Source organism: Echiichthys vipera (assembly GCF_963691815.1).
Source record: "Echiichthys vipera genome assembly, chromosome: 20".
Lineage (NCBI taxonomy): Eukaryota > Metazoa > Chordata > Actinopteri > Perciformes > Trachinidae > Echiichthys > Echiichthys vipera.
Genome location: NC_139845.1, coordinates 12647825 through 12675721, shown reverse-complemented (window position 1 = coordinate 12675721; position 27897 = coordinate 12647825). Strand labels below are relative to the sequence as shown.

General features: G+C 40.4%; 1 protein-coding gene across 1 annotated transcript; it reads right to left on the bottom strand.

Annotated features, from left to right (window-relative positions):
* Positions 1-16869: 16869 nt before the first annotated feature.
* On the bottom strand, positions 16870-27639 carry LOC310962336 (glucoside xylosyltransferase 1-like; the record flags this gene model as incomplete). Its single annotated transcript, XM_083934753.1, has 7 exons — positions 16870-18704; positions 23408-23580; positions 23750-23873; positions 24106-24357; positions 25485-25616; positions 25750-25960; positions 27434-27639. 7 exons carry the CDS (start codon positions 27637-27639, stop codon positions 18543-18545), a joined length of 1260 nt encoding a protein of 419 aa, XP_083790879.1. The 3' UTR covers positions 16870-18542.
* Between the last annotated feature and the right edge of the window lie 258 nt (positions 27640-27897).

Below are 27897 nucleotides of genomic sequence, written 5' to 3'. Positions count from 1 at the left end.
CAGACATTCATTCTGTTATTAGGTTAGTGGGGAAGCGATCGCAGGTACAATCAAATAATTAAACCTGCATTTTTTTAAAAACCTCTACTACTGTGCCTTGCCCGAATGGCCAAGGGGCTCATGCTGCATGTTTGTGTATACCTCAGCTCCAACAAGGAAGGCTATTGTGCAAGCAGCGTTAATTTCAAAAGCATATTAAATTCTAGTATTTAAGGATATTTCATTTTGTATATTTTGATATTTTTGTCTGCTATATAGAAAGTAAGTGGGGTTTAGACTATTTAAAAATGAATGTTCAAATAGGGATACATGTTTTCGTATACGATATGCAATACATGTTTGTGTTGCTTCTTTCTTTACATACTGGGAGAAAAGCTTAATTACATTTAAATGCCAGTTTAGGCATTTAATAATTTCTGACACCAATACATTAGCTAACCTCCTTGTTCAATATAAGCACCAGGGAATAGATCCTCTGAGCCAGACCACCAATTATAGGTGGGTATTTGAAGTCTACACTACATTGTCGGAAGAGGAGTCCCACACACTGGAGCCTATACTAATTAGGAGGGCAGAAGCTGTTCTGCTGGGTTTTATATCAAGTTAAATCTGATAATTGAGGTATTTGTAACTGACTTGAAGCTCATTAAAAGTGTTTCCCATTAAACTGGACTACAGCACAAAGAATCCAACAGTTATAAGTATTTTACGTTCTCAGGATTTTGGTAGATGTGTCCTGAGGATGAAGAACCATGAACAATTCTGTTCGTTTCCTCTCATTGCGATCCCTTTGGAAAGCATCTGGGAATATCACAATTATCCTTCTGAAGCCTCTATGAAGTTTCTCGTTAACACACAAAGCGTATCATGCTGATGATATAGCCTACATTTCTTCCAGACAATTTTTTGGCGAGTCGAGGGGTGTAGTGTTCTTTTTTTTGGAGGAGGGGCAATAAGGTTTAGCGTGCAATTATGCAAAAACCAGTTCTGGAGGAATCCCTTGTGAGCACAGAACTCAAACTAAAGGCTATACAGTATTCGACGTGTGGCTTGCAGCCTTTTCTTTTTTGAATAATTCCTCACTGCCTGAATTAATTATTGCCTTCATGGTCTTACAAGAAAAAAAAACACACACACACACACCAATGGTGGGCTATCATAATGTGTCAGAAAAAAACAACACCATGTATTGATTTCAGGGCTTCAGGCATTTGATGATGGGAAACTGTTTTTGAAGCTGCATCAAGCTGTATCAAAAAAGGCAGGGAGATCGCCCCCTCCTGCGGTAGCGTTTTCTTGCATATACACATGGATCCCTAAAGAGTATGAAAAGTGCTGGCTTAGTTAAGGAACAACCATAGGGCAACAGAGAAGTACTATAGGGAAGAGAGAAAGAGTTTAATGTACTTTGAAGCACAAGAAAAACAAATCAGGCCACCGCTGTAAAATTGCTGAGATGCCACACCATTAAGCTCCCCGCCACTTTCTTTAAACAACTCAACACATCACAAAAACGACAAAATTCACCTCTAGGCGTCGAAAGCATCTTCCAGTCAAGGCCCTGCCCCGTTTTTGTGTACGGAACACATTCACACGTGCCCAGCATCTGTCAAAATACATATTCTCCCGGAAGCATTTCTCAGACACCTCAATCCAAGGACAAATCAATTAGCAGTGAAAGACAGGCAGATGGTTTTGAAGGACGTCGGGGCCCGTGCCTCAGGTGAGAGGCATCGGATGTCGGCAAGCAACTGTCAAGCAGGATACTCGTCTGAGTGATTTCCCCCGGTGTCATCTGCGCGCACACGCAACATCTCCCTGAGAGCTTCTGTCGATATCAGACACATGCCATCACAAAGAAGCAGCTCGCAGCTTACTGTAGGATGCAAAGAATCTACGCCGAGAAGAGTGAATATTTCATAGGCACGTTATCAAACTGAATCCTAGATAAGCATTCCTTCCAAACTACCCCAGGTGATGCTAAAGAGGCTCTGTGGAAAGTGGGTTTGTGAATGTTTGTGCGCCTAGAGAGCAAAAAAAAAAAAAAGAAATGGGAGTGAATAATTCAAAATAATATTACAAAAAAGCAGGGGGAAAAAATCAAAGGCATGTTGTTAATCCTGGATTTCAGCAGCAGGGTAAGCAAGCTAATCTTTTTTCTGCTGATCATATACTATAATGTACGGCCAATACATCAAAGTGGCTAATTAGGTGATTTCCCAGCATCTTTCATATTACCTTCCAACTGATGAGATAACAAGCTAACTGAATTAGCCTAGCTGCTTATCTGCAGGTAACCAGGACGACCGATTGGTTTGTTAATAATTGAGGTACGGAGGGAGCAGGTACAAAGGCAGCCATTTTGGAAACCTGTGTGGCGAGGAATGATGGAGAACCTGGAAGCTGAGAGAAAAGGCAGATCAGTTAAAAGGCCCATTGTCTCCTATTCAGCCATAATTAAGTCACACAATGGCAAAATGATACAGTACACAGTGGCTGGCATGAAGAGACAAAACGCTATAAGACAAAGAAGATGGGAAATCATTAATTATAAGACAAAAAGGAAACAGCAGTAGTGGCAGGTAGAAAAATCACTTCAGTGAAAGTGAAAAAAATGCTTTATTTATTATAAATTCAATTATTTAGGATAATTGTAGATGTTTGCAAATGGCTGAAAATCCCTGCAAAACATTTTGCTCAAATAAAATTGAAATCCCATGTTAAGTATTATACTTTTAAGCTATTTCACATACTTAATTAACATGTTACGGCTTACATTTTCAAAATATTCCCCATCTTTCCAATATATTAACTCTGGCTGTCAAGCAGGCAATGTCCAATCACGGAAATGGACTCTGCATCACTGCCAAAAAAAGATCCTAATGCCTGCTAATTGAGATTCATGGCTTCAAATACCGATCAGATAAAGTCATTAAGTCTTAGCTTGTCCACATCTTTAAATCACAGCTTCCCCTTCCAGCACATCATCCTCTGATAGTCCACGTCTCATCATTTCATTATTAATCTTTCTTTGTTTTGGAGCAGTGTCGCTCCTTTGAGAGCTCAAACTTGGCACAATTAGAAGATGTCATTTTTCTTCTGCAGTGCTGTAAATCTAAACAATCTATATCTTTCTGTAAGATTGTATCATGTGTTTTGAGCATGTTTAACATTGCATTTACACTGACAGCCAATTGCTCAATTTTGAGTGCGGTGCTTCACTTCTGTCACACAGCAGAATGAAAGCAACATTTACAACTGCTAAAAGTGAGTAAACACTTCAGAAAATGCATTATAAAATAATAGGTCCTTGGATTTTTTTTTTTTTGTAATTTGTTAAGTCTTGTAAACCTTCCTTCAATAATTCTCTCTTTATCTAACCCATCCTAATTCACTCACTCATATACACTGCTAGTCCTTGTCAACATTTGTATACAACAACTGTATAAGGCTCTATATATGTATAAGGTTATACTGTATATCTACAGTATGCAATATGAGAAATGACAAAACAAAAGTGATATGTTTTAAATCACATACTGTTACACATGTAAGTGACAGTCGGTCCTAACAGAAACAATAATTATCTCAAGCTTTAGTTCTTTCTTGGCTCTAAATGTGAATTTAAACATCAGCAAATCCATTATAACTGAGCAAACCTCATCCCCACCTTCATGTGATATGAATGAAAGCTCCAGAACAGCTTCTAAATGGCCTAAATCCTGGCAAAAATGTGCTGGAGTCTGGAGACAGCTAGTGCAGCTGGAATGATCACAGAGGCAGTTTATGTTAATGTCTGTCTGCAGCCACAGTTTGTCACCTTGATAGCGTCACAACTATGCAAGATGCAATCATGCAACTTAAATAAAAAAATAAAAGCGAAGGCCGAGTTTGATGATGGCTATGGTCTGAGCAAGGCCACCAGAATCCAACAATCACTGCAGTTAAACGGGAGAAACTACACTTGAAGCAGAACAATATGCTTCATTATAAGTGTATAGTGGGAATATGATGATTTGCTGATTTGAGTTTTCTGCCCGTCATCCATCGCAGGCGGAGTTGTTCATGTTCAAGTCTTCACTAAGTGCTGTGCGACATGCCAGAGAGGTAAGAATTGCCTTCAATGGCCACATAGCCGGTGTAGACAGCTTGATTGATTTAAACAGAAGCGTTCCTTCAGATGCACTTTCAGAAGAGATGGATTCACAGACTTAAGGCACAACCTGGATGGGATTTTGCCTAAATGCTAACGTCAGCATGCTAACATATACAATGATAAAGTACTGATATTAATTGGGTGAAAAAACATTTTACCGTATTCACCATCAGCAATTTTTTGAATGACAATCCATTCACCAAAGTGGTGAACCGGCATCCTGACCTGCCATCCCAACACATTCCCCTAATTATGTGAAACAATGAGACAAATCCAGTTAAAAGCCAGTGTTTCCTATTGATTACGCTCGTATTTTCATGTTATACATTTGACATTTCATCTCTGCTAGATCACAGAGGTGAACAAAGGTAGGACAGATTGCACAGGGTTGACATTCTGGTCCACATTTGTACAACCATTGGCCTAACCTGACTCTCGCCAGATGACTTTCGTTCCGCTTTGCTTCTGTCTTGACTCCGCCTAGCTCCACTCAACCATCTGGATTCGCTCCATAGGAAAGAGATTTCAGGGTCCGCAAAAAATGGTCAGGCCAATCAGACCAGCCGGGCAGGGTTTTATAGATGTGATGTAGTAGAGAAACAACTGTGGCGGCTCGCATCGAGGAAGCAGGCGTCAATATCGATGCTGTTATTTCATCCGTGTCGTCCAATCTAGCGAATGTTACTTCTTTAAAAGAACACCAGAGAACGGCTCTGAATGCTTTTGTTGATGGAAACGATGTTGGGTGTTGTGTTTGGCTTTTCCCTCCGTCGCTCTCATCAGTTTCACAGGTTGGTTTCGATGTGAGTGGTTGAAGTAGCACGTCAATAAAGATGCCGGACAAGTGGTTTATCCAATCCTATGAGAGGACTTTTGATAAGGCCAAGGCTCCTAAAATCGCTTCCCAGTCGAGCGATCCTGGATGGATGAGGGAAGCAAGGCGGAACAAAATTCATTTGGCGAGAGTCAGGTTACCATTGACACACCTGGAAACCACATTCCTCTTAGCAAATCTGTACCAGAAACAAAGAAAATGCAGATATAGAAGATTTCACTTATATTGTGTACATCCAGTGCATTTTATAGACGTTAACGAATATATTGGCCCAAGTTTGTTTCTTTTGTTTGCCAGTGTAATTGATATTGAAAACACGTCGACTAACGAAAAGCGGTCTGTATCATTACCAAGAAGGGGAAATGACCTTGCCTCGCAGTGACAGCTTAATCGCTGTTGACCAATTTTGAAAGCCAGAATCATCACTGATCAAAATTTAAAGCTTTAATCTGCATTGGCCAATATAACTGACAGTAAGCGCAGTAGCAGGCCTAACAGCTGAAATAGTGGTCACTTCCACGAAGACTGTGTCTCTTTATGATGGCACTGAATCAAAACGGAATTCAGTACTTTGCAAACATAACATTACTGTGATGAGCTCGGGGTAAATTACGATCAGAAATGGTCATCATACTGCATACATGGATCATTTTAGTTGCCATCTGTTTTTATTGCTCCCTGGTGAAGAAAGAAATGGCCTTTTTTTTAGATAACAGTACATTGACGGTAAGTAAGTCTTCCATCAGCTGTCGAGTGTGAGTTCATGTCTGTTGCTGCAGTCAAATGATATAATAATCTCTAAGTTAAAATCTCTGTGCTATTTCATTTTCATTTCTTTATATCCATAAATACATCTTGGGCCAGCTGCGCTATTGAAGGCGTGAGAGTGTCTTTTTGGCTTCAAAATGTTAATTAAACTATAAATTGAATCTGACGGCAAAAAAAAGCAACAGCCCATATCTATGATCGGGATAGGAGAAATGGAGTTCACTGAAAAAGGAAGGGGTCCATTCATCTTGACTTTGAAGAACATTAGGCCGTTGGCTGAGCATGGTCCATCCCTCACACACACACACCCACTTTCACAGAATGTTCCATTGGACGTTAAATTAATTTCCCATTTCCAGTCATTAACCTCTAAATGAATGAGTCCTTAGAAAGTGGAATCATTCCAACAGACAGCATTCAGGGCGACGATTTCACTTCTATTTCACCATCTGAGCAGCAGCACATAAAGATTTGGAAGTCATTACTCTGTGCGACCACGACCTTGACTGCGATCTGTTGTGTTATGTTTGAGATGCACGAGACCTCTCTCCACCATTCATCTTCGATTGAGACGTTGAATGTTCAAGACCCGCAGGTGTCAGTGTCTTTTTATTTTGCTTTGTTACCCCTGTCTTTCTTCCCAGTATGTCTTCCCACGTCCGTTCTCTCAGAAGCATGAGGCGTTTCTTTTTCCCCAAAGTGGAGGCGATCTGAGCGACAGGCTGTGGATCTGCCGCTTACGTAAACTGTCAGCACTGAGGACTATGTGTATTCCCAGATCAAAGCGAGGCCTGTCTAAGCAGCTGAAGTGCCCTTAATGTGTTCGCCCCAGCAGGAGGATCCACAGGCTGGTTCTGCCTGCCTCACTGCTGCTGGTTCGTGACTTGGGGGATAAGAGATGTTTTTTTCTCTACAGGAACAGATTAAAGACTATGAAAAAGTGATTGTAATTCCATGACAGCTTCATTTAGTCAGCAGGTTGCCTAAATAACATTTTGGAAAGGAAAAGGGTGAGAATTACAATTTTGAAATGAATCAGAGGTACCTGGCTCTTCCTATTAACATCAATTTACTGTTCTCTCTTTATACAAGGCTAATTGCCGACTTAGGTTCACCTCCCAACCTCACCTCAATATTAACCGCGCCCCAACCGCAGTGTCTTCCTGGTTGATCCAATACGAAAGTGACAAAAATTGCAGTTCGCTGAGTGGCCACTCGGGGCAGGCTTCATAATAGATCAGTTTCTAATTGACAACCATTTTAAACAGGCCTCTTTCATGGCATAATTAAACCTATTTAAGGTCTGTATGTCTAGGTCATATCTCCATGACAACACTGACGGGGGGTGATTGTTTTTGTACCAAGCTAGTTTTTATTTTATTGGAGGTTAAAATTATAAATAATCAGGGGCGTGGTTCTGTGACAGCTAGCCGCTCACTTTGCCTCAGAGGTATACGTCAGCCAGATGTACGTATCTACCTCCCCCCAACGTTACATCAATGCCCTTTTTTGGTAAGAGGAAATGAGGCAGAGTTAACGTTTGACAAGATGGCGACTCTCATAGGCGATTTGGATCAAGTTGAGAGAAGTTAAGAGAGAGTTGAGAGAACAGACCTCGACAGAGATGCAACGTCCATTTTTTTTATACAGTCCATGAACAACATAGTAAAGTTTTACTTAGTAAGAACATCAACATAAAAAGAGCAGAATGTGAATATGGGATGTATCAAAAGTGTAGTTTTTGAACTATTGTGTAGGGAAATAGTATATTTAAACCATGTTTATTAACTATTCTCAAATGACCAACGGATCAGGATAGGGCATTGTCTGAAGTTGCCCTTTAATATATGTAGCACACAACAGAAGATGTCCGGGTCAGATGCCTTCTAAAAATACTTTGTTTGGTTGAGATGAGGGGTGGCGCCTGGGTATAGCGTGCAGGGGGCAGCACATGAACAGCCAAGTCTCTTGTCGAAAGAGCTCTTGAATCTCGTTGTCTCTCCAGTTAGACATTTAAGTTGCCTTCTTCATGTAAATCATCCTTCCTCTTCACTTTCGGATGTTTGTTTTCCTCCGGTTTCGTGTGAGCCGCAAGATAGAAATGTCATCAACATGCTCACTTGCTCACTCTGGGCTAAATCCGACATTACACTTACTTTGTACAAGGGGGTTGGCGGGGTAAAGTACATTAAACGTCCGACTGATTTGGACTTTTTTGTTCTCACAAACAGCTCATCCGAGTAATGTCTAGATAATTTCAGGTCCACAGTGCATGTGTTAAAAGGGGCTTCTGTCAATCAAACATATTGGGTCATTTCGTCTGGGATCAATACAGTTCTATGTTATCTTAACAGAGAGGAGGCAGGGCTTCAGTTGTCTCTCGGGGATTCATTGACAGGAGACACGAATGTTTGCCGTGGTCTTTCAAAAACACCTTGCTTCTCAATGTTTCAGTGTTGACCTTTTATTTCACTTCTCCCTTCTTCCCAAGTCTCCCTAGTCGGTATGAATGCATCTTTGAGGTAGATAATCATGAGTTTTCCCAATTACATCCTTTTTCTCTGTGTTCCTTCATTAGGATACCTCGTTAGTTCCATGTGATGCTATCAGTGATTGATCATAACCATCAGCCTCACATCCTGTCTCACATCCTCCGCCCGGAACTTCAAGAGCTCCGAGCCTGATAAACATCACTGAAAAACTCTGAATGCATTTGATTACAGCAACTTGGAGCCTTGCCAAGATGTCTAACCATTAGTGGCTCTGTATTTTACTCACTGACATAATTTAGGAGCTACAAAGTAGTCCGTGGTAGAGCGTACGTGGGGCAAATCATCTTCATGCGTCACTGCTTTTCACCTGGGGGAATAATAGAGCTGTAAACACATTGAGAAACAATAGAGGATTGACTCCTCCATTTAGTCACATCACTTAATGATGGCATTTGTGTTTACGTGTCTTTTTGTACATATGTTATCCCTAATGGAACACTTTAACCTGTCCATCACATAACATAAGGGGCAACTAAAGGGCTTTAATTAAAAGTGTATTGTTATCGTCATGGGAACATATGCGATAGGGTGTGTGTTACTGATGTATTTTGCCACCTTGAGAGGTTTGAGAATTATACAGTGTGAAACACCGCAGGCACATACACACACCATTAATATGAAGCAGACATTTAGCCCTTTCTTAACAGAGCTTTAGAGCTTTACATGTGTGTCCAAGCAGATCAATAGGTGTTCACTATAAAATGGACCCAGGCGTAAATGAACACACCAGGGAGCTGACAAAACAAGACAAGATACACCGTGGTGTTATTTGGACAAATACACCTCAGCTGCCTGAGTGGAAAAGCGCAATTTGCTATATTATTTCCATATTTATGAGCAAAAAGTGAGCTTTCTTTTTAATGTGATGTTGTAACCACTGCATAATCATTATTTACTAGATTTGACTTCATAAGAGCTAAAAGGTAACCCCTCCTTACTGGCACAGCTTATCTAACATAAATGAAAACATGTTATTATAGGTTGTCAAAAACATTTAAAACATAGTATATTATAGTCATGTCATTGGCTAACTAATTATGGTGATCTAATGTGTTATCATCCAGATTTTACTACCACTTGTTATGAACTGCTTTAGATAAAATGTTTAAAATCTATTCATTGCTTTTTCACAGAAGCTGAAAGTAAATGGATCAACGTAAAACCAGTAGGATCACACTTCCCATCTCACGTCTTGCAATTAGTGCAAAGGAAAACACCAGGATTCAGCAGCAACTCTACCATCTTTGTTGCCTTTAGAGGCCATAGGCTATAGGACTACTCTTTGGTTATCAGAATCACTGAGTTCCAGAGTGGAACCCCATTGTTCTGAAGGCCCATTATTCCAACACCCCAATAGTCAGAAAAATGCTCCGTTGGAATGAAAGCCCATTTGTCCACCAGCCTGTTCTGAACTCAAACACGAACACCGATTGCTCTGAAAATAGACACCGTAACCCTCTAACCCTAACAAACAGAAGCACATGGATATGTTAATATGCAGAATGACAGCCTTGATGCTGACAGATGTTGTGCTGAAGTCTGTTTCCCTCTAGTGAGAATGGGGGCTCCCGTAGTGGTCCCCCCCCCCCCCCCCCGGTTAGGTGTAGTAGAGATAAGTCGTTGGGGTTAGGCTTAGAGTGAGGTCAGGCAAAGCATCATAATAGACGTCAGATCGCAGGTTTGCTAATAAACTTTCAATGTAAGCAGTTCACATCTCATTGTCTTCTTCCTTGGGGACGTTAGATTATATAAAAAAAGTACTGAGTTTTTGGTCACAAGTTTTCTAAACAGGTCCCTGTTGAGTTCTACCTTGTGCACACGCGAATCAAGCATATTTTTGATGACGTTATTGTACGTGATGTTCTCTGAAGCAGATTAAAACTCCCTTTTCAAATTTAGCGTGACTTTTAACTTTTTGTTTAGCACCACCCCAGTTGCCAGATTTTCCGTTCCGTCCACTTACTCTCTGCCCATGCTGAGAGACAACCCACTTGATTCGCTCCATAGCGGAGCTTAAAGTGTTTTACGATGTGGTCAATCTGCTGCTCCTGGGGGGCCAGCCGTATCTGTACTGCTCCAGACAAAATCATGCTGCTCTACTCCCACTGCACGTGTACCCTGAATGCAGCACTGGCATTTAACATTTACAATCCATATATTCACAGTGAAAGTTAGGCTTATATTTTATTTGTGAACATGAACTCAAATAAAAGTAGACTTTCTAAATCTCTCTCCATCACTGTCATAGAATATGATTCATTTCGTGTAACCTCATCTTGCACACCGTTAGCTCTGACACACACAATAGACCCTGTAATGCTGAAATGAGGGTGCACACAAACACACTTGCTTAGGTGCATATACACTATATACACAGGCTGAGCAGACACAGCCGCTGTTTCATATGAACGAATATATGCGCACAGACAATAGCCTGCAACTCCCCTCCAGCCTGGCAAGTAATTGCTGTCTATGGGGGGACAGGTGCTTTTACAATAGAGCGCCAGTGTCCAGGCAGGCTCTATTCACCACTACTGTAATTACCTAATTGAAAAGCTCACAGGGGAAAAATAGAGAGAGTGTGTGTGTCAGTGCAAGAGACTGTGGAGAGTAGGGTAAAAATGAGAGGAGAAAGGATAAGATAAGCTGTGGGCTTTTGGAATACAATAAAGCTGTACACTTCACGCCACACATAACACATGACTCATACTCATACTCATACACACACATAAAGTATATGCTTCTGTAATATCATTTTTGCAGTCATGGACAAATATTCGGAGGTATTTTCTGAATCAGACCACTCCGGGGGTATATATTGTCCAGCTATGATTGAGGGATGGAGTGAAGGAGGGAGCAGTAATGGGAAATCTATTGTTGTACAATGAGGATGCGGTAGGGAGAAGAGGAGGAGGGTCATGGTACATTGGAATATAAAAGCGGCATGGTCACTCTCATTTCTGATCTCAGCCCCTCTATCTCAGCGCCCCCTCTGCTTTGGCTTTAAGTTTTACATAGGATCTATATACAGAAGATGGAGATGGTGTGTGTGTGTATGTGTGTGTGTGTGTGATGATGCATGTCCCTGTGCAGCTTTGTACTCCCATCGGGCTGACAATTTCTGCAGGAATATTTTGTATTAGAAGTCAATCACTGCAGACAGCACAAATACTGTAACACACAAGATCTTAAAGAAATAGTTAACCATTTTGGGAAATGCACTTATTATTGTTTTTGCAGAGGGTTGGATGAGAACATTGATACCGTGTGTGGACAGTGAGTTCAGCTGGAGGCAGCAGTTGGTTAGCTTAGCTTAGCATAAAAACTAGAAGCAGGGGGAAACAGACTAACTGCCCAACAGCAACAAAAATGTCTTGACATACATCTAAAGTTAACTAATTCACAGGATATAGCTTGGTTTGAAACGTGCAAACACTGAAGTGTAAAGGTTTTGTGTCTTCATGCTAACTGACTGCTAGCTGTAATATTAGCTTTGTGGTATTGATCTTCTCAGCTAGCTACATCTATCCTGGTTATATTTATATATAGACAATATATTCTATATATTCCATATATATTTCATATATGTTCTATAAGAGAACTGAATACACCCTTTGAGGTGAAGCCATGTTCATTCCTATGAAAGTTACTCAGTGGTGCATGGAGCCCAAAAAGTTATACTGCTGTGTCTAAAAATACCCAGATTCTGCATTATGTGGCTCATAGACCATGTGCCCTAGACTAACACCAGCGGTGCCCGCTACTTCTGGCTTAGTGCTATGGCTAACTTGAAAGGGGGGTAAAACTACATAATTGTATGACTCTTAGACTCTGCAAATTTATATCCACAGTCGTCTCTTTTGTAAGCCAATGGGAAAGCCAATGGGAAATCACACCAGAGGAAATCATATGGCGGACCCGATAGTTGCAATTCTACTGATTGGCCGCTATGTCAAATTGGATTCAAAGCCCACCACACTTCCTAGGAGCTTCAATGTTTTTTCCTTTAAAAGGACTGAATCTCTGAAGAACTGTGTGCTTTTGACACTGTTGCTAGCTTTTATGTTTAGCCTATAGCGAATCCAGCGCTCACTTCAAAACCCTTACTTAACATCCCATTTTGTTGCAAGCAGTAACTCAACAACCTCACATGCTTGAAAAGATAATAATGTCTTGTTATTGTCCTTGAATGCGCATGTCTTACGGTAGCAGCCTTGTTTTGGCACTTATGTGTGCCTACCGTCTAGTAGTACAAAGTGAAGGAGCTCATATCCCCAAGGCTAGCAGTTCTAAGTAGGCATAGACTCCCACTGGTATTCTTGAAATGTTTGGAGGTGAGATCGTCTGCAACACAATCTGTCTTTGAAAACATTCTGTTGACAGTTGTTGGGGGGGGGGGAAATGAGCATGTTTGATGAGCACATTGGGTATTTTTGTATTCGCAGTGTGGTTTATCTTTGGAAGTTTGCATGCCCTCTGATGGGTGCAGGAATAAAATAATTCAGGCATGTGAAACTAGGTCAGACACTGAGGTGGGTTTCAAAGGTAGATTCTTTGTGAAATAATGTGCAAAGATATGAATTTAGGAATGGGACAAGAAAGGCAGGACATGGGGATGGCAGTGTAAAAAAAAAGGAAGTGCATTCAAAGTGCTGAGGACAAAAACATGGTCAACGTTTGGCAGAAAGCCTGATAATCGTTGGCCATTCCTAAGTGCTTGCCTCCCTTGAAAGCAGCCAGATTTCGCAGTGAAGCTGGACTGAGACATTGTTTGGCTTGGCTGTTTGGCTTTGCGTGGCTTTTGCCTTGTCGTGTCTGACAAACACGCAGAAAATAAGCTGTGAAGTAAATAAACCAATCTGCTGAAATACCCATCACTCTCTCTGAACCACTGAAGCAGATTCAGTGTCAGTATGAGCAAAGATGTCATATTCCATCTCACTGGGCATCAAATGTACCCCGCAGTTGCACACTTGTAAATAAGAAACGCAGAACATGACATTCTGTATGTGGGGAACGTTCAGGCCTGTATGCCTCTCTCATCTCTCTACAGCAGTGATATGTAGACCCTATTACAACATGTAAATTACCCCCTGCTGTGCATTCCAGGAGTACGATATGACATACTGTTTGCTCAAATGTGTGGAACAGAAGTTGTGTAAAGTATAAGTGTGTGTGTGTGTGTGTGTGTGTGTGTGTGTGTGTGTGTGTGTGTGTGTGTGTGTGTCTGTGTGTGTCTGCGTGTGTGCGTGATGCCTCTCAACCCCAATACCACTTCTTGCTGTGGCTGTGTTTGAACATGTGTGTATTATGCATCCACATATTGTACATGATTCAAGCTGTCAGAATTAGACAGATGCTGTGTATTTGTATATGGCAAGTCACATGAATAAGAGGAACTTCTACTTTAGATCAAAGCATGTACTTACTAGAAATTACTCTATTCAGGCACAGCCAAAGCTCACAGAGGCTATATTAAAATAGTTCATATGAGTTTTTTAGTTCTAAAGGTACGGTATTGTATTGTACATTTTCACAAAATTTTGAAAAAATCAACAAAGGAAAATGCAAATGAATGCCTGAGTTCACCCACGACCATTCGTTATGTGATCGTTAGGAGTCGGTTCCCTGAGTTAAGCAGTAGGTGTTGCCAAATCTCCAGCTAGTAAAGCATTGCACCATAGGGCACTTTTTCGGAACAACAACATTTTCTTTCAGGTGTTTTTATGAGTAAGTTTAGAATAGGCATTAAAACAGGTGAATGTGCACTCACCGGGTGCCTTTTTAAATGAGCTGTCAGAACATGTGATGTCACAACTATACTATAGATACCATAGAAGTGCTGCTACAGTGCCGTTACGGTCATTCCCCGGCTGCAATGACGGTGCAGACAGTGTAGCCCTGAAAGACGCTGACCAATCAGAGGCAACTGAGCTTTTCAACATTAAAGCATGTAACCTTGTTATAGTAGAAACCCCAGATACAAGCATCAACCTAAAAATGAGCATGTCCCAATTAACTTGTGCTTTACTAATGGTTAACATTGACCATCAATATGAATCATTTATGGGCCATCAAATGTCTGAGCAGGCGTATGCAACATCTAATTTATTTATTTTTTAAGCTTTCTTTAAACTGTAAGCCTCTGTATTAAATTGTAAGTATTTTTCAGCATTAAAATACATCAAATAAGCCATCGAGACAGTTTTTTTTTCTCCCGGGGAGACACTAACAGTCCCACAGGGCTAACACTGATTAGCTCGGGGCAGTGCGCATCCAAAACGACATTTTTTAACCCCTAATATTGCTCATAATAGCACGAAACCTCTGCAGTAGCATGATTAGTGTCCCTTCACATAAAAAGAAGCACCAACAAGGAGTTGTTAGTTAGCGATCCTGGAGTTGAATGAAATGCGCTGGAGTTCAGTCCTTTCATTTCAGAAAAGCACAACACAAACCATCCTGTCTGTCTTCACTTCGCTAGTCGACTTTTCCGGTGCTTGCACTGTCTTTCACTTATGTGCTGTGCATCTCCAGGGCATTTGGTAATCGACTTGTATGGATTACCTGTCAACATGACCCTACTGGTCAGGCACAGACGTGTAAAACAGTATTTTTTAATAAACTCAGGGTTCGCTAACTACATTGTCTCTGTGTCATTTTATGTGTAGGGACCCTAACCATGCAACTGCAGAAGTTCAGTACTATTTTGAGCAATATCAGTGGTTATAAAATGCTGTTTTGGATGCATTCACCGCACTGCCCCAAACTAATCAGTGTTAGCCCTGTGGGGCTGTTAGCGTCTCCCCGGAATTTTTCCATGCACCGTTGATCAACAAAAAAAACTGTCTCGATGGCTTATTTGATGTATTTCCATGTGGAAAAAAAGACCACGGGGTTCATTTTCGCTGGACTTACACTTTAAGAGTCACAGTGGCAATGAAGCGAGTGTTGATGGATCAGCAGCAATGGTTCGACCTCGACCCAGTAACATTTATCAGTTAGTTTAGTGATTTCAGATTTTTCTTCAGTGGTTGTTTATTTGATTAATGAATACAGTTAATTAGCTACACTGCATGTCATCCAAACGGTGCACATACCTGGCAATAAGTATGTTTCTCTAAAAAATCTCTCTGTTGCTTTTTTCTTTTGATGATCCCACTTATCGGTCCAACTCTGTTTTCAGGAAAGCAATAACCATAAGATGGAGCTCTGAAGCAACAAAGTGCCCTAATTGCTATATTGGCTATGACAGCCTTGTTCTTTTCTTTCATCACTAACACGTTCCTTCAGCCTTTTCTCTGTCCTCCCACTATGCACTTATCTCTCTTCAACATTTTTGTCCTGTGACAATAGAGAAAAATGGCCAACCTTACCTGGATTAAAAAAAAAAAAAAAACATAATAATAATTTTCTCCTTTTCTCTGTCAACATCACATTCATGCACACATGCATTTAATTACTCTGTGATTTGCCCATTTTCCCCTCATCTCCCACTCACTCCGACCCCACAATAAATGCTGGAGGTCACATTTATTTTAAGTAGTTTCTCTTCCAGCTGCGACGGCACAAAAGAAATAAAATCTGAGTTATTTATTACGATATAAAACATGTAGTTTCGGGAAAATGAAACCTTGGGAGGATGGACAATATTGAATTTTTCAATGCGGTACTCAATCCACGCCATTGTCTCACTCTCCTCTGGGACCTGGCCTGTTACATGTTGCATTTAAGCACACAGGTCAATAAAGGTAATTGATAAGCTCTCATACGGATATATAGTGATGAATGAAGGATGTTTCTGTTGCAATGAATCAAACTATCTCTGGAGTCATAAAGGGGTGGTTGTATCCCCCACCTAATGGGAATAAGCATAAACTCATTCTCCATAGTCAATGCCATACGGTGTCACAGACAGGCACCTATATGGCTGCATTATTGGTCCATCACTTACACTTTATGAGCGCCTCAGAGCTGAAGCAGAAATGGTGTAGCACCTCCGGTGGCCTGGCCATAGATTATTGGAAAGTCCATTGATCTGCCCAAGGAGGCGAAAGAAACGTAGCATCAATCTTCTTCAAGCTACATCTTTATAGAATAAACTAACAAAGATAAAGAAAGAAAGCCTTATGCTGAAAAAAGAAACACCTAATGAGGTGTTTGTATATGTAACAGGGCACCTAAGTCTCTAAATTATATCAAGTACAAATGACAGTAGCAACTTTAATAGCTTATTTTAAGTTTAGTTTAAGTAGCTTTACCTTATTATTACTCATTTATTGCAAAAAATACAAAATACAAATACTGTTTTTTCAAAAGTACCTTAATAGGTTTCATCCGTAAGCACTAGTGGACATACCAAAAAAAAAAAATTCTACCCTCCGGTGGTTCAACAAGGTACTGCTGTACAAATAACACAAAACTCAGATGATTTTTTTGATGATTTAAAAAAGTCAAAAAACAAACACACAAATACACATCACATGACAAATAAACAAGTAAACATGTCACAAAGGATATCGTCACATTACAACAGTACCAACATAAGCACCGTAAGTATTTTGATTTCAACCCTTCGTGTTCAAAATACATTCAATGGTTCAAAAACCATAATTATAGTAATAAAAAGAAATGCTTTGGTATCAGGAGATGAACTTGTAGCTTATCCACATTTTTATTTGCAAATTTTCTGCATTATCTATACAAGCTGGACTGCGTATCATTAACTAACTGAACAGGATTTTAAACAGTTCAGCGTATCCAGATTGACAACATTTAAAAAAAAAGAAAAGAGTACATAGTATGTAATCATTCAGTGCCGGAAACATACCTGAAAGCGTACAGAAAACCTCAGAAGTAACACAACCTGACATCACCCAATTTTATTTTATTTCTTTAATTTTTTTTGTTTGGGTTGTAGGTTACCTGTCTAACTGACAAAAAAATATGATAAAATAGGATAAACCATTACTCAGAGAAAAAAACAACTTATTTTTCTTTACCCCACTGTAAAAAAAAAAAAAAAATCACATATGAACTATTCCTGAAATCATTTACATAGTCACTTTACAAACTCAGAAAGTATTATTATTATTATTTCATGCATGTTCTCTGACATGACTTCTCTTCTATCCAGTAGTTTCTGAAGGTTGAAAAAGTGATCCAGTGCATGCGGGTCCTGCTGAAAGAACTTTGTCCAGTTCTGATATGATTCTTTCGTCTCTTTCTACAAGAGTGTTTCACAAGGTTCAATTCATTCTCCAATATGGAAAGTCAAGAGTTACTCTTCCAACCTTTTTACAGATCTTTTGCACCTTAAAGATCATTTAACTTTAAGGCTCATTTATGCGCCCCGTTAGACATGTATGCGGAAAGAGCCTTCATTCACAAAGGCGTTTTAAAAATGGAAGAAATGGCGATGTATTTCAAACATTTTGCTATATCTATAATGTATTTAATGGCCTCCAAGACCGACTCATCTTTCTTGGGAGATACTTTATTACAACCTCCTCCACTGTCGCCATGTTTGTCGTTGCCTGAAACCTTTTACTCTGAGCTGCCCTCTAGCGGCTGTATTACCTTACATCTATGCCAACGTAAAGGACACAATGAAGTACGTGGGAAGTGACGGGTTCATCATTTTAACATATCTATTTTCATACGCATGGGGAGCATAAATGAGCCTTATGTCATTAACCAAAGGCACTGAAAATGGAAAAATTGTTGGAAGAGGCTAGATGCTTGCTGGTTTTTAAAAAATAAAAATCCCCAGTTGTCAGTAAAATATCAAATTCTGTGTCTGTAATAGATACACCTGGGGAAAGAAATCCACAAGTTCAGTACTTTGCTACAAGGTCAACTGGCCTTCGCAACATTTACAGTAGATTTCAGACATTTACATCACGCTCTTATCTAGAGCAACTTACAAGAGGTGAGCAGTCTCAGTTTGAGACAATCACAACCTATGGAGCAACTGTTCACCAAAATAATGGAATAGCTCCCCTAATAAGTTGTCAACAAAGTAGTCTATGCTTATTTGGACCACTCAGGTTCATTGTTATCGCACAGCTTTCCAGGTACAAACGTTTACAGAGCTGTGGTGGTTGCATTTTTTTTTGTCTAGCAGTCAAAAAAAAGCAACCTGCTGTTCAAAACAAGGTTCAGTTCTTTGCTCAAGGACAATTCAAGTCCTTTCTTTTGGCCTCCGTCCCATCATTGTGATTCAGTTTTGTCACCGTCCATGTGGGGCCTTCCTGTTTATGTTTGCCAGGCTGTGTGCCAGTCTCTTGGTGAGGAGTGGGTGGGATTTACCACAATAAGTGTGTGTTGTCTTCAACAGCTCCTCTTCTAGTGGCTCCAACAAAGAAGTCACCGGGTCTGCGCCAAAAGAGTACTGGAACAGCAAAAAAATTAATTGGTTAGATTTGGTGTGATGTATTATTCTTAAATTTGCATGCAGGACATGGAGCAGATTACACCACGGTCACATGGGCGGTTGCTAATTTGACCATAAACAACCAAGTATTTTGCTGTTTCTTGACAATTTAGACGCTCACCAACAGAAGTTCCAGAATCTCTTCGTCTCTCCAGTTACATAATTCCGTAGCAGTCTTTGTGTAAATCACTGTTCTTCTTCACCCTTTTTTCTCGTTTTTCACGAGCCGCATGATCATGTCATCAACACGCCCACTCATTCCCTCCAAATTCTCTAATATCCAATCCAACTCTTTGGGATATTTGCGTTCTCACCAAGCCCCCACCACAGCAACTTCCTGTTTGATCCAATATGGAAGTGCCAAAAACTGCAGTTCTCCGATTGACCACTAGGGTAGTTTGGACAAGGCTAGTTTTTATTTTATTGGAGTTTTAATTTTATGAATAATTAAGGGCGCGGCCTCTTGAGTGACAGCTAGCCGCTGGCCCTCACTTCCCTTCAGAGGTATACATCAGCCCGATGGAGGTATCTCCCTCCCCCTAACGTCACAAAAATGCCCTCTTTTGGCAAGAGAAGTCTGACAAGATGGCAACTTCCGTAAGCGAGTACAATTGGATCAAGTTGAGAGAATGGACCCTGACAGGTATGCTACGTCCATTTTTTATACAGTCTCTGGGTCTCACATACAATGCATGTGTGAAAGGGGCTTGACATCCTCAATTTACAAAAGGTATTGATTGACATACAAAATAGTACATATTGAGAAATCAACTGAACAAAAAGCATGCTGATAAAAGGAAACCTAAAAACAAGGAATTGTTGTGAATATAAACGCAGACTCATGGCATGAAAGAGACTTGCCACGTAAGATGACTTGCGCTCTCTTGTTTCTGAAATGAATGAAACACTTCCAATGAAACACCATTTGGTTGTGTGTATGTATGTGTTTGTCAGTGGACCACACAGATGTCCAGTATACAGAATTTGGCTCTACAGGTGGGACAGGGCACAGGACAGGCAGGGGGTTGTCTAAAGGTGAGAGGAGTGGGCTTAAAAAGTTCAAATAAGCAGCTAAAATCTGAAGCTACTGTGAAAACTTCCCTGAGGAGTCCTACGGTTCCAGCGGAATTGATCAGATTCCCTCAGTAAGTACGCAAAGTGGTGCTTTGGGCAGCTTTTGGTCTTGGAGAATATCGTTCCCTGGATAAATGAAAAAGTAAATCTGCAAGGCATGCCAAACTCAGAGGAGAGTCCAAATCTAATCTGATCAGTCTGCCGGGCAAAACGTAAAGCAGACCACGTTGTTGGAGTCAGTTTTATGCTATAGGCTTACCGTACAGTGATAACCAGGGATTACAGAAGAAATTTCATGTCTTCCCAATAATGAAGGAGCCTTTACAATGCTCCGAGGAAATCAAAGGGGAATTACCATTTTTTATGCCAGCTCATTTGCTTGCAGTTGGGTCCCTGATATTGGGTCACAAAGAAAATGGTGTTTTTATGAGCACATACTTACACACACACACATGCACACACCCGCCGGTCATAAAGTTGCATTTACAGTTGCGGCGTATTGATTTTGTGCGGCTGATGGGGCACTGTTGGTGTGCAGACTCCAACTCTAAACCTACCACTGGCAGTAAAATTTAACTGCTGCTTCCTGGGCCCCGCATTTTGCAGCGGAGGGAGGGAGGGAGGAGATGCTTTATGACGGACAGACCGCTGTGGTGTGTTTGAGACAGAGACAGGCAGACAGACTGGGAGGAGCACTGCTGTTTGTATTCTCATTTCTTTGTGAGAATACAATGCATGGACACCGATTTATGTGCATTTGTCATTAGCTGCTATGGGGAAAGAAAAACTCAATTTAATGGTAGAATTAATGACTTGTTTGATATTAACAATAAGTGAATACATAAATAAATGTTTTAAAATTAAACTAACAATTTTGATGATCAATTCATTATTAAAGACTATTATCAAGTAAAACTGCTAATCATACAAGGGGCCCTATTACTTAATAGGGAGAATTAATGTGAATTTGCTGTTTATATTTAATTTCTATAATTATAACATGAGTGAGTTTTGGATTGTTGGTCGGACAAAAAAAGCAACGTGAAAATGTCACATTGGGTTCTGAGACAGAATTCAGATGTCATACTGCTTTTCAAGAATAAAATTCAAGCACTTTCATGGTACCTTCACCAAAAACATGCAGACTTGCAGACTTCCAAAGCCTTTATCCTCACACCTGGAGATTTTGTCATTTTAAATACCAAAATATTTTTAGATTATGAGTGATAGTGTAGAGTAAACTCTAGATTATGTGGAAAATCAAGCGTTTATAAGGACTATATTCAAATTAAAGCACATTCCTACCTTTGAAAATATAATGATTAGAATTAAGCATTTTCCACACTTGTGATCATTGAGTCATTTTATACATCACAAGATTTACCAGGAAGAAGCGCTGATGTGGGGAACATACTACTATTCGCAGTTGTTGGGCATTTTATAAAATAGGTGAAAGGAAAGCTAGTTTGTGGCTTCTTAATTCAAGTAAGTTATATCAACTTTAACAATCATGTAGGAGTAAAAGAAAACAGAAAAGCTACAAATCTGGGCGGAATACAACAGAGGCTTGATTAATGTTATTAGCCATAGCTGTGCTCCTCCTGCTAGGACAAATCAAAATGTTTGCTCTCATTCCTCACCTGTCCTCTAGCTGCCCTCAGTTCCTGTCTCTATCAGCACCAGTATAAATGTGTTCTCCAACCAGCTCTCACCCTTTCTTCAGATTGTCTGTGTTGCTTTAGCCTTCCAGACTCTTTTTTTTTTAGCCTTCCTCCCTGTATAATCCTTTTAGATTTGGCTGCCTGTGTTTGTCCCTTTGGCTTTTTCTGCCTTCTGTGAAAGTTTGTGTTGTGCTCAAACTTGGATATTAAATAAAAAAAGAGTTGTACCCAGTCACAGTATAAAAGCCAGGTTGGTAATGGCAGATGGGAGCAAAGCACACTGGGTCATACTGTGCCTGCCCTCCTTCTCACATGAGGGAAATTGTCTGTGAGAGCAAATACATTCATGCATGACTTTAAACTTACTCTCACATAGTTCCATGTTTACCTTTTAATGTAACAATGCAATATTTCAAAATCGAGTAAAAGTAAGCCCCCCCCCCCTTCCTGTGCCAGTTTTTTTGAACATTCGCACACTGAGCCTTTAACGTAATACTAAGCTGTCTGTTATTCACTTACTAACAATACGCGGCTAGCATGAGGTTCTGCTGCACATGAACAAGCAAGAAATGGATGAAATGGTCTGTCCAGGGAGATGAAACGCACAGAAGGTCAATCCATACTCCTGGCAAACCAGACTTAATCACATAACTATGAGAGTATCAATAGTTACATGGGCTATTGGAAAAAAACAGAGCGTGTGTGTGTGTGTTTATGCTCACTTGTAGCAGCACAGGTACATGTGTGTCTACTGCTGTAATTGATCCTGTCCTATAAAGCCGCAGTTTTAACTGCAGGCCATGGATAAGGTATGGACCGGCCGTCACTCTGATCTATGTTCAATTCTTTGTTAATAGGAAAGCAATGAGACTTCCAACGTTGATGGCTTCATTAAGTAAATGCCACTGGTGTCATCCATATCATTATACTGCTGGTAAACAACCCATAAACATCCTCATGGGGGAAATTAGCTTTCACTCCAACCTTCTGGAAAAGGTGGAGATTTGTTTTCCAAAGCAGACCATCTCTAACACTTGCTGTGTATAGGGGTCAGCACCAATCCAAAATCTCATCTAAGAGGGTAAAAGAACAGGGCAGTAGAGGAGAGCAGGTGTGTCACCGGGGTTATAAAAGGGCTCTTCTCATCAGATGTTGCACTAAATTACACCCACGACTCTGAAAAGGCTCGCCAGGCTCTTTTCTTTTTAACTTGAATGTACCCAAGAGACTTTTAACAGGGTGCTCCTTTTCAGTCACTTGTCTAGTAGACACTTAAATTCCCAAAATGCCCTTTTCCCTTACTTTCTGCAATCAGTATATGTGGATGGAAATAGGTATGTCATTAAGAACAAATTTGCATTTATAATTGCGGCTTGGCAAACGGCAAAGTAGTAAAGAATATACCGCAATAGAACCAGTGATCATAATTCGGAAAATGTTTCCAGTCAAAAAGAAGTGAGATGCGTCCTCTACTCATGATGGGTCGTCTTTGTGCCTCTGCTACAATCCACATCTGCCCATATGTCTGTGAAATGGGATAAAGTCTTTGAAGCTTGAACCTGACAAAACCTGATCTTTTTTTTTTCTTTTCCCCCCTGTTGATTTTTTGCATTAAATTCAACTATCAACAAATTGCATGGATCTTGATGTGACGTCTCGTTTTCTAGATTTGGTCTTCAATTATTATCAAGTGAAAAATATCACCAAACATGCCCAGAAATGCAAGGACAACTACCAAGGGCTTTTGGATCGCTGTTGGAGTTGAATGTTAATACAGTCCATTTTAATGTCCTTTTATGCAGAGAGTTCCGAAGTGCAGTGCATAAACTCCTGTGTCAAACATACTGTAACTGAATCAACACAGCCCAAAGATGGACAAGTGTATTCAAGCCTCTCACACACACAAAAGCATAAAGGCGTGCCCACCTTCCGTATGGCCTCATAAACAGCTCTGAAGGCAGGTTGTTTGTGGTCGTGGTAAACTCCTCTGTTTCCATGCAGTATGTAGATGCCATCTTCTTCAGCTGATGCACAGTTACTGCCATAGATACAGTGATCTGGACGATAATTCCACTGGCATGGGAACTCTAGCAAGCACTCTGTGAATGGAAGTGCACACATACAAGTATGAAAAGCTAATGTCTGACATGGAAAAAATTTACATTTTGAAAGTCATCTCTCTTCAATGTGTCTAGGAGGGGCTAAAAAGCCTCATGTATAAACATGTACAGTGCATAGGGAAAAATGCATTCGTTTGAGCAGCCTTACCAGGGTTGTGGTGGAAAATTATATTGAGAAGATCCTGATCTCCCCAGGTTATGTTGAGTTTGTATTTCTGAAGCAGAGGCATCAGCAGCTCCTCCCAACGCAGCCCCACAGATGTCATGTCATTCTATCAACACAGACATGTATACACACACACTTGTCAAGCTGATGCCTTTACTGTGTCAGGATATTATAAAGTGGTTGGTGAGCTTTGGGAGCTTTCCCTTGCAACATCCATGCACAACAACTGCAGCAGGAGGAGGAGGACACCTTGTGGACAATAAAAGTAGTACACTAATACAGGAAACAGAACTAAACAAATCTCTCCTGGAAAATGTGCCTTTAGCATTCGGCTCTACCTTAAAAAACGTGTTCCTCATCCTTGTCATGTTCATGAGCATGACCCCTGAGTTTATGCCTGTCCTGCCGTAGAAAGGGTGGCGGGCGAAGCGGTTGTACCAGGCGATACGGGGCTCCTCGTGCTCCGGGGCCATGGCAGCCAGCTGGGAGGAATTAAACTGGAACAGGAAAGCCCACAGGTGGTCTAAAGGCTGCAGGAAAAGGATGTCTGAGTCTACGTACACGATCGAATCGATGTCCTTTAGGATCAGCTGCACAGATTGAAAAAGACACACAAAGATAGATGTCACTGAGAATGTTAATAATGCGTTTTGATTGGTGCATACTGCCTGTGTGTTCTCCAGTGGCCTTACGAAGGGGATTTTCCTCAGGGGAATATAATCCCCCTCTATCTTGTATTAAGGTGAACTTCAATGATGTTAAACATTTCATTACAGAGTTCCTGAATATACACAAGTAAAACTGTTATTTTACAGTAGGATTCATAAAGCTTTTAAAGAGACCAATTCAACCACTTTTCAAACAATTTCACCGTACCAAATTGTTACTATGAATCTAATCGCGAAAAATAAAGTTCACAGAACTAATTTCACAAATTAATTTAAAACCAATCAATGTCTACTGACACGTTATTTTTATCAGCTATTTATATTAACTCTGATTGTATGTTTTGATGATGATGTTGAATGAACACAATACAAAAACTTTCCTTTTGTTTTGAAAGAAAATCTTAAATGGTGTCAAAGAACAGAGAGCCTTTGAATCCTTAAGCTGTTTACATGTTTGCATCTAACCATGAATACAGCAATTTCTGTATCTGTTCAAACAACAAAAAGGATTTATTTATTATTTTGGGAGAATATTTACATAAAACTTCAGTGCTCATGGCAACTCATTCAGAACTTTCACTTTCTCATTTGGGGTTATGGCTCACTGTGTGTCTGGTGTGAGATGCCAGGAGACAACAAACAGATATGGGGTTGTTTCATTACAAATTAATATTAAATTAATTTTGGTTTACATAATTGATTGTATAGATGAAACACCAGATTATGTTGAAAATCAAGCGTTTTTCAAGGACTATATTCAGAGTGAAGCAAATTCCTAACTTTGAAAACATAATGGTTAAAATCAAGCATTTTTCAAACTTTCAAGGCTTTGCACGAACTGTGTTAAGTCAATTTTTCCCATATAGTTCAATCTTTACGTGCTATGAAATAACTTCATACCAAAAGTGTAATTGGTGACCTGTAAAATAAAAATATATAAAATTTGTTATTTTATAGCTGTCAATCCTATGTTGATCCTGTGATGTAAGGTTTGTGGTTCCACTATGGTTCTCATGCTAAAGCGTCCTCTCTCTATATGAAGAACTCACAGGTAAGAAGAGCCTCTGAGAAGCGCAGGGTTTGAAGAGCTTCTTCCACTCGGCTGCGTTCTCACTGGGGAAGCTGATGGAGTAGACTGAGTAGTTGAACCTGGAGCGGAAAAAAACAGGCCACGACTCCAACTGGAACACAGATAAAACAATAAATTACTCGTAGGGGTACGTAGTGCAGGATATGATCAACACAAACTCAGGATCTTCCACAGCCAACGGCGAGCAATTTTGAAGTTTAATTTTCCAAGTATTTCCTACTCACAGCTTCCATAAAGCTGGCGTGTAGCTGGTCTTCAGCCAAGATGTGCAGGTGAAGGTGCTTAATGCTAAAAAGCACAGCAGACTTAATCATGGTGAGGGTCTCTTCCAGCCTCTCCCCACAGGCCACCACAGCCAGATGCATCGGAGGTTCATGTCTGCTCTGAACGCTGCCACCACCTGACTCCACCTGACCCCGCTGACGCATGATGTACCTACGTGAGAGGATGGACAGTCGGACAGATGTTATAATAAGTGAATTGCAGAGTATAATAATAATGAGGTTGTATTAATATCGCATGTTTTTGTCAAAGGGCTTTATCAGGGTGGAGGCGTAGCTATTTTCTTGTTGTAATGACCCTTGACACCAAAGGGAATATGATATGGGACTTTTAAAAATACAGATTTCACCTAATTTCCTCTTTTTCCATTAAAAAGTGATTTCTGAAAGACATCAATGTCAAGCCACCAGAGGACGGTTTGACATCAGTATTGTGCCATTTTTAGCAAATTCTCGAGAGTATGCAACCCCCACATTGCACTGCACAAAGTATGTGTCAAATAATAAATCCCCAAACTGATTACACTGTGGTCTGACAGGAATTCAACCATCTGGAAGCTAAAACTTAATTATGTGTGTGAAATAACTGCACTCAGATTAGAGCGTGGTTGTCCATGTGACCGACTACTAATCCCTCTGTTGTATCCTCATTTTTTAACTGTATTAGCTACTCCTCACAGTTATCCTTCTCCTCAGCTGTCAAGTGTGTAAACAAAGATGTGGTAACAATGTCAGTGATCAAGCTGTAACTGTCAGTAATAACGTTTAAATATGCATTTTACGGTAGTAGCTCAGTCCATAGGTGACTGGGCAGGGAACCGGAGGGTTGCTGGATCGAGTCCCTGTGTGGACCATGAATGGAGTGTGGACTGGTGGCTGGAGAGGTGCCAGTTCATCTCCTGGGCACTGCCGAGGTGCTGTTGAGCAAGGCACCGAAACCCCAACTGCTCGGGGCGCCTGTCACTGGCAGCCCCCTCGCTCTAACATCTCTCCATTGGTTGCATGTATATAGGTCCTGTCTGTGCATGTGTGTGTGTATTTCGGGCCTGTGTGTGTGTAAAATGAAAAATAATAGAGTGAAAATTGAATTTCCCCATTCGCGGGACTAATAAAATAATTATTTTTCTTCTTCTTCTACCTTCGTTTTCAGATTTTTAAAGCTATTTTCAACTGTTAATAGTGTTGTTTTACTGTGTACATAGGGTATTATTATATATTGTACATTGCACCTGTTATTGACTTACTCTTCGCTGCTGCAACTTTGTTAAGTTCCCCACCGTGGGACTAATGAAGGACTATCTTATTTTATATTGCATGTGCTTAGTTTTTTATGTTCTGTCAGTTGCTTGCATTGAACATTTTTCTTAACGTAAGCTAGTTGGTCTTTGGGAGTCATAATGTTGCCGCCTATTATTTATATGATAACTGCACACCTGTCCAAGTCTCGCGTCACTACCGTCTTCAAACAGAAAGATCGTGATGCTAATGGACAGTTCAGGCAGCGTCACATTCCTATACATCACAAGTGTGGTACAGTCAGAACAGTCATATCTATAGTGACGCCTTTCATATGAAATGTAATATTTTCCCCAGTTATAGAAGTAAAAACATGAAAATGAAGTCCTACCTATTGTACCAGTGTGGGCTTTGGGGCCCAGTTTTATCCGCGGCACCTCGCCTGCCTCCTCCGGGAACTCTCGGTGGGATGAATCCCCTCTTCGGTCCGTTTCTACCCACCGACACATCCGAGTAAAACAGTTTACTGTAAACATACAAGCCCGAAAACACGGCAAACACCGTGCACAACATTAGTGCACGAATGTAACGCCGCATTTTGGAGTTTGAAAACGCAACTCCGAGCTAAAGTCATGACACAGAAACTAGCGCATATTAACTGCGAAGCTCAGCGCAATGATAGCGCACTTCCGGTCAAAGTTTAAAAAATAAAACTCATCAGGCGTGGCAATAACACCCTCTGGTGGTTGATGTGTTGTTTTAAAAAAAAAACTGCACCTTTAATGCACATTTCTTTTCAATTTTTTGATTTTTTTTTATAAATAACCATATGATTCGTTGGAATGAGTTAATGTA